The following is an 8,186-nucleotide window of genomic DNA, read 5'->3' on the forward strand; positions in this document are numbered from 1 at the left end:
CCCTTCACTTGTTTTACTTTACATTTTTGGCCTCATAACAATGCTTGAAATGCCTGAAATCATGCATCTGTTGGTCTTAAAGCTACTTTTCATTTTAGCATTTTTAAAACCTTCAGGAACTCATTGTTTGGGTTTTACATTTCTATTCATTTACCTCAGTACGTTATTTGGAATGTAAACTGGGGCAGAAAACACTGTGAAACATTTTCTATTCAAAGCAATTTCCAGGTCTTCAACGTTAAGTTCCTTGGATGGGCCTGGAACATAACATAACATCACAGCAGCCGGCCTGAACGTAGCCAGTAGAGGGCGACGACGCTTCGCCCAGAAACTGATTCCTGGTTTTCATGTGAACATGTCTTGAGTCGAAGGAATATATTGGACATGTTTTCTTTTTTATGTGATGTTTTAGGTTTAAATCTGATGAGTGGTGAGAAGGTGAGAGAAGATCTGTGAAAATCAGCTGATATTTTCACTTAAATGTGGTTTAGAGGCTTGTTTTAGACAAGCATCTGGATTATAATCAACATCAAACCATAAAATAAACTCTCCACTTCTCTCTTCAATGACCTCTTCCAGGCTGAGCTGCTCCCACTGTTGCTGTCGTCAATTTTTCTTGGTATGTCACTGATACACAGTTTGGAATGTGTGTTACATATTTTTTGTAATATCAATAAAACATACGTGACTGATTTTAACACCAAATGATTGTTCTTGCACTTTAATTTAACGCCAATGAAAATATGGTATTGTTTGATGAAATGATGACCTCTAGTGGTCAGAAACAAACTTACACATTTTTATTGGGTGGATAAATACTGATAAATACTGTTATTACTGTTATTAATACTGTTGCTATTGTTACGGGTCAGATTATCAAGTCACAACTGTATATATATATATATATATCAAGCAAACAACAACAGACTAAATGTTTTCTGAAAAATCTACAAAAATGGAATTCTGTTTTTGGAAATTAACTCTTCATATGTAAAGGTACATAGCTTTGTCTTAGTGTAGATACATGAACAAACATCTGTTGCTGTTGAGCTTTCTCATCCTGAAACAACCCCAAAAATGCAAGAATTCTGGACTGTGCAACTATCAGGAAACTCATACCAGAGTCGGATCTACCACCCTCAGATCAGGAGGACAAAACGTACCAACAATGCACGAACGGAAACAACATACTCAAGCTCGGTGGTTGTGGACTTGTTAGGTTCAAATATCCAGCAGTGCTGTCGAGCATTTTATGACCTTTTCTATCCTGGAGGAGACTCTCCCTCCTCAGACTGACACAGAGACGCTGAAGCACCGGATGCAGACGCTGACCTAAACCTGAACGCAGGGTACAGAGGCTCGGTGAACGTGGTGTTGAAGGTGTGGAGGTGGATCAGAGTGCCGGAGGAGACTCTGTAGAAGGACACAGAGCCAGCAGGCCAGTCCAGATACACTGCTACTCTGCCCGAGTCAAAGGAAGACGGAGCCCGTATGTCTGTTGTTCTCTTATTGTGGCAGGCAGAGTAACCGTTGGCGGAACAGAACAGACCCCAGGACTGGTCGTTCTCTCCGACGCAGCTGTCGCCATCCTGCCCTTTCCTCTTGATGCCTCCATACGTCACGCCGATGTTGACCCATCCTTTCCACTCCACCTCCCAGTAGCAGCGCCCACTCTGGCCTTCTCTGCACAGAACCTGCTTCCAGTGGTTGAATCTGTCTGGGTGTTCGTCGTAGGGCTGCTCCTCCGTCACCGCCGTCACCTTCCTGCCGTCTTCGGACAGAGAGAGCTTTGTGTTTGCTGTGTTTGGGTCCAGCGTGAGTTCACAGGCATCTGATGAGGAGATGAAGAATAAGAACAGAACTTAACCCGACGTGTTCTGGTTGGGTCATTATTGATTTGTTGCTTGATTAGTAGGTTTACTCTGCAGAGCTGGTTGTTTGCTGTGATGGTTTACACATTTTTTGTAGTAAATCTTATAAATCTCTTCCTGATTTCATTCAAATCTGATGAACATGCACGATTCAGTTTATGCTCACCGCGACTAAACTATGTCGTTTAAAATCTGGGTTTGAAACATCAGCGAGGCCAAATCCAATTAAATGCACATTCACCTAAACAAACTTTTATTCTCATTACATCTCACACAAATCCAACATGTGCAGCATGTTTAATACTCTCTGCTCCTGTACTGTTTTGTCTAATAGATATTATTACTTGATAGCATCACAAGATCTCAACTTACACTTGAAGGGTTTCAAGTGTTGCCGTCCACCATGGTCCACGCTGTGGGAGAAGTGAAACAAGAAATATTGGGGGGAGAAAAAACAAACAAGGAGGTAAATCTATGCACTCTGAATAAGCAAACACTGTCCATGAATCTATTATTAACCTACCGCAGAGTGTCCAGTCTCCACTGTGGATCCTTCAGTCCGGCAGACAGCAGCTTCACTCCGGAGTCTCCTGGATGGTTGTAGCTCAGGTCCAGCTCTCTCAGATATGACGGGTTGGCACTCAGAGCCGCGACCAGAGCAGCACATCCTTCCTCTGTGACCAGACAGCCCGACAGCCTGAACGCATAATGCATGTGTTACACTCGTATACGTAGGAAGTGACAGGTGGCTTGTGATAAGACAGGATCATGCTGGTAATACAGAATGTTGTTTCTATTTGATATTGGGATCTAATTTGCATCATAAAATCTCACTTCTGTGTTCCATATAGATTTTATACATCGTCTCAGAGGCTTCCATCAGTCAAGAAAATTGATTACCGGACAAGACAAACTTTGACATTGGTAAATCCTCAACACAATGTGACCTACAGTGGATTTATAGTTAGATTGTGGTGGAGCTACAGTGTCTACTGTTAGAGTCAGTGCAGCCCACACAAATGTCCTGCACCCTAAAATATCCATCCATCATCTATACACCGCTTAGTCCTCACTAGGGTCGTGGGGGGCTGGAGTCTATCCAGCAGTGACACCCTGGACACCCAGTCTATCACAAGGCTACACTTAGAGACAGACAACCAAGCACACTCACATTCACATCTACAGACAATTTAGAATCACCAATTAACCTCAACATGTTTTTGGACTGTGTGCCCCCCACAAGGACACGAACTGGCAACCTTCTTGCTGCAGTGCTAACCACCAAGCCACCTTGCAGCCCACCTACAAATATAACTAGACTTATTTATTTAACTTTTATTTAACCAGGTTAAGACCCATTGAGGTCCAGGATCTCTTTTAAAAGGGTGACCTGGCCAAGAAGGTAGCACTTAAGGGTAAGGGAGTCTATAACGTTAGTATGTGGACAGCACAAGAACTGTGATTGGTCAGTGTTAGCTGTGACTTATGAGGCAATTAAAAAAAAACAAAAAACAACAACAACAGAAAGTTTTTGTTTCTCCATCACCAGGCCAGAGCAAGATTTTTTTTAGACTCTTGCAAAAGTTGAAAGAACATAACATCCTCATTACACTGAGTCAGTAAATAGTGATATTATTGAAGCTGTTCTAAACTCAGTAACTGCAACTCTAAATTGTGATGCAACAAAACTGAAGCACAACAACGTGCACATGCATTTTAATCTTAACAGTATTAGGCAGCCTCTTCAGTGCATATAAATGCTTAAGAAACCCTTTATAAATAGTGACAGGTTACATTTTAATTACAAATACAGCCCAGCACAGGAACCTCTGGGGTGGGATTTCTTTTTCCAGACACTGTTGAGAAACACACACACCCAGAAAAGATATCGGCAGTGTTCACCACATTTCCCCTCTCTATATCACAGTGAAGGACTCCACCCATCCCACACACAGACTGGTTCAGCCCCTCCCCTCAGGCAGGCGGCTCAGGAGCATCCAGAGCAAAACCACCAGGCTCAGAAACAGCTTCCTCCCTGAGGCTGTCAGACTGCTGAACTCGAGCCGTGCTCTGTAGCCTCACACCACCATCACACACTGACTGCACCAACTGCACTATTAAACACTTTCATCCATAAACATGCAATATTTTAAACCCCTAAGTGCAATATTATATTACAGTCTACCTCACTGCTACACATATGTTCAGTGCTTGAGTGCAAAATATCAGTCTAGTGTGATATCAACTGGGAACATGTGATGCTGAGCTGTTCATCGGTATCTAGTTTCAGGTGGTATCTGTGTGGGACGTCCAGAAGAAACAACCATGAAAAGATGTTAAGACTTAACGAGAAAACAAATAAGTCTACAAAAGTCTTAAAGTCAGCCGAAAAGAAATGTGGAAAAGGTGTAACCTGAGATTTGTCCCATTACACGCCCATCCACCACCCCAACCTCCACCACCTCACTTTTTGTGCCACTACATAAAGCGCAGACTTTTACTGGCATTATCCAGTCTGAGCTCAATACTTAGCGATGCCACGAACATATCTGTGAGGAGACCAAACTCTGAATGCTGATCAAAGAATCGACTTTACAGACCGTAAAGTTTCCAGTCTACAGTGTGGACTTGCGAGGCCAGTAGCGAGCAGCTTGACTCCTGAGTCCTGCAGGTCATTGTTGCTGAGGTCCAGGCCCCTCAGACTGGAGGACGGCGAGCTGAGAACTGAGGCCAAATCTTCACAGCTTTTGTCTGACAAGTTACAGCCGCTCAACCTGACAAGAAAAACGCAAATTAGATACACCAAGTACACAATGAACTACAACGGAGAAATATCACTAAATTGACAGCAGTGAATGTGTTTGTGGGACAAACTGCAAAGTACTTTATAAACTCAGTCCAACTGCAGTCCAAAGTTGGACAGATTTCCATACCCGTCCACCACCCCAACCTCCACTCCCTTACTTTTTCCATCACTACATAAAGGGCACATTAATTCCTGTGCTGGCACTGAACATTAACACTGGACATTAACTGTTATCTACAAAGGGGTATGCAGGCTACAGCCAGATGTGCCCATCCACCACCCCAACCTCCACTGTCTCACTTCTCATTTTCACTAAATAAATGAAACACGACTTTCTTTATTGGCATTGTCCAGTCTGAACATAACTCCTTGTTATTCCTAGTGTGATTCAAGCACATCTGTGAAACGGCAGAACTGTGAAAACTAAAGAATTTACAGAAAACTCTACTTCACTGATCTCATACTGAGCTGGTTCATGACTACCAACCGTAGAGTTTCCAGTCTACCATGTGGACTCCACTGTCCAACGAGCAGTTGCTTCACTCCTGAATCCTGCAGGTCGTTGTTGCTCAGGTCCAGCTCTCTCAGACGTGAAGACTTGGACATAAGAACCTGGACCAAAACTTCACAGCTTCTCTCTGTCAGCTTACAGTCACTCATCCTAAGAAGCATTTGTGACAGAAAAAGAACATTTGACAATGACTGCATTTTCTCACAAGGTGAGAAAAGACTACAGTTGATATAGTAAGTCTACAGAGTAAACCTACAGGCATATTCTGGAAGCTTTGACCACTTGCAGCAGCATCAGGAGACCTTCCTCTGAAGCAGAGTACTCTCTCAGATCAAACACATCCAGGTCTTTTTCTGAAGACAGGAGGATGAAGACCAGAGCCGACCACTGACCTGCAGACGGTTTGTTTGTGGAGAAGCTTCCTGAACTCAGGGACTGTTGAATCTCCTCCACCAGAGAATGATCATTCAGCTCGTTCAGAAAGTGGAACAGATTGATGCATCTCTCTGGAGATGGATTCTTCCTGATCTTCTTCTTGATATATCTGACTGTTTCCTGGTAGCTCTGTTGGCTGCCTCCTGATTGGGTCAACAGGTTTTGTAAAAGGGTCCAATTGGTGTCCCATGCGAAACCCAAGAGGAACCGAAGAAACAAGTCCAGGTGTCCGTTTGAACTCTCTATGACCTTGTCCACAGCACTTTGGTAGAGGAGGCTGACTTTTGATTTCTGTCTTAACCGTAGAGACCCGTAGGACTTTGACTGTGACTCCGACAGCAAGTTGACACCAGTGTTGACGAATGTCACAAAGACATACAGAGCAGCCAGAAACTCCTGAAAGCTCAGATGAACAAAGCAGAACACTTTGTCCTGGTGCAGCCCACACTCCTCTTTAAAGATCACTGTGAGCACCCCAGAATACACCGACGCTCTGATATCGATGCCACACTCTTTCAGATCTGATTCATAAAAGATTAGGTTCCCTTTCTGCAGCTGCTCAAAAGCCAGTTTTCCCAGAGACAGAATCATCTTGCAGGTTTCAGGGTTCCAGAGTGGATCTGTCTCAGACGCTCCACGATATTTAACATTTCCTATTTTGGACTGACCCACTAGGAAGTGGATGTACATCTGAGTCAGGGTCTTGGGTAACTCGCGTCTCTCGTCTGCTCTCAACACATGGTCCAGAACCGAGGCAGTGATCCAGCAGAACACTGGGATGTGACACATGATGTGGAGGCTTCGTGATATCTTAATGTGGGAGATGATTTTGCCGGCCTGCTCGTCCTCTCTGAATCTTTTCCTGAAATACTCTTCCTTTTGGGTATCACTGAACCCTCTCACCTCTGTCACCACGTCAACTAACTCAGGAGGGATCTGATTGGCTGCTGCAGGTCTTGTGGTTATCCAGAGGCGAGCAGAAGGAAGCAGCTTCCCCCTGATGAGGTTTGTGAGCAGCACATCCACTGTGGAGGCTTTAGTCACATCAGCCAGGATCTCATTGTTGTGGAAGTCCAAAGGAAGGTGACACTCATCCAGACCGTCAAAGATGAACACAACCTGGAACTGGTCAAATCTGCATATGTCTGCTTCTCTGATCTCAGTGAAGAAGAGATGAAGAAGGTCAATCAAGCTGTACTTTTTTCCACTCAGTAAATTCAGCTCTCTGAAAGTGAATGGAAACACGAACTGAATGTTGCGGTTGGTTTTGTCTTCGGCCCAGTCCAGACTGAACTTATGGGTTAGGACGGTTTTCCCAATGCCAGCCATTCCTTTCGTCAGCACGGTTCTGATTGGTCGATGATCTCTGCCAGGTAAAGGTCGGAAGATGTCGTCACATTTAATCACATCTTCTGGTCTGGATTGTTTCCTGCAGGCCGTTTCAATCTGCCTGATCTCGTGTTCGTCGTTGACCTCTCCACTCCCTCCCTCTGTGATGTAGAGCTCTGTGTAGATCTCATTCAGAGGCGTCGGGTTTCCTGCTTTAGCGATTCCTTCATACAAACACTGGAACTTCTCTTTCAGACTGGCTTTGAGCTTGCTCTGGCACACGGTAACAAGAGTTCCTACACAGAGAGATAACAAATAAAATGGTATTAGAATGGTTACAGCACGCACCGATCAGCTCGCCTACGTTCAGCATTGCTATTGAGATGATTTCATTACTTTTAATGCAAACCACACAACTCAGTCATCTACAAACACACCGACACCACATTATCCACTGACACTGCATTCATTCTTTCTAATCAGAAGCTGTTTAAAACTTTGATCAACCCCTGAGGAAAGCTTTATTCCGGTTAGGAAATCGCTATCACGGAAAAACACTCACTGCTCTGCAAACAGTCGGCCGTCTCCTCCAGCTTCATGCTCCTCAAGAAGTGCAGCGTGATCCTCAGAAGGGCTTCTCTGCTGCTATTCCTTCGTTTTTCTTCCTCACCATCCACCTCCTCCTCATCCTCCGCCTTCCATCCTCGTGAGCACTCTGGGTAATCTGGCTGAAGAACCTCCTGGAACTTTTTCAGCTCAGTCTTCACAAAAGTGAAGATGCTTTCCTCAAGCCGCTGGAAAACATGTATCAGACATAAAGTTCAGAGTGGAAGTAATGCAACGCAGCTTCAAAACAAACTGGTAATAATGGCTGGTTGCTTTTTAGTTATACAGACGATTTGCATACCACAAATACGGAGGCTAGATCTGCTTCATCGTACGCTTCGTTGGAGTGACCAGTGACAAGCTTGGAACTGAAAAACATGAAAACGTAGCATGAACCAGACGATCCACAGATTATCTCTCCAACAACAGCAGCTGCCGTAAATGGGTTTGACAGACTTTGGCCTCATTGGTTGAATAAAACAGAAGAGGAACTTCAGAGGAAATGCTACTCTGAGACGTAAAAGGAAAGTCAGCTGTTCAGTTAGTCAAGTATGAGGACTCAGGTAACTAGAGTCAGATAAAGTTGTGTTCTGTGAAGTGGTGTCCATGTGAGAAGGCAAAAGGTGGC

General features: G+C 44.2%; 1 protein-coding gene across 1 annotated transcript in view; it reads right to left on the bottom strand.

The window, feature by feature from the left end:
- Nucleotides 1-376: 376 nt before the first annotated feature.
- The window catches only part of LOC103360089 (protein NLRC3-like), an 11,007-nt gene continuing 3,197 nt past the window's right edge, over nucleotides 377-8,186 (bottom strand). The window contains exons 6-13 of the mRNA XM_008285744.1: nucleotides 7,860-7,990; nucleotides 7,515-7,746; nucleotides 5,445-7,248; nucleotides 5,165-5,338; nucleotides 4,472-4,645; nucleotides 2,395-2,568; nucleotides 2,244-2,284; nucleotides 377-1,831 (exon numbers count right to left, since the gene is read on the bottom strand). Coding sequence (XP_008283966.1) covers nucleotides 1,263-1,831; nucleotides 2,244-2,284; nucleotides 2,395-2,568; nucleotides 4,472-4,645; nucleotides 5,165-5,338; nucleotides 5,445-7,248; nucleotides 7,515-7,746; nucleotides 7,860-7,990 — 3,299 coding nt within the window. The 3' untranslated portion in view covers nucleotides 377-1,262. The remainder of the gene's footprint in view (nucleotides 1,832-2,243; nucleotides 2,285-2,394; nucleotides 2,569-4,471; nucleotides 4,646-5,164; nucleotides 5,339-5,444; nucleotides 7,249-7,514; nucleotides 7,747-7,859; nucleotides 7,991-8,186) is intronic.

Source organism: Stegastes partitus, unplaced genomic scaffold (genome assembly GCF_000690725.1).
Source record: "Stegastes partitus isolate 25-593 unplaced genomic scaffold, Stegastes_partitus-1.0.2 Scaffold414, whole genome shotgun sequence".
NCBI lineage: Eukaryota > Metazoa > Chordata > Actinopteri > Pomacentridae > Stegastes > Stegastes partitus.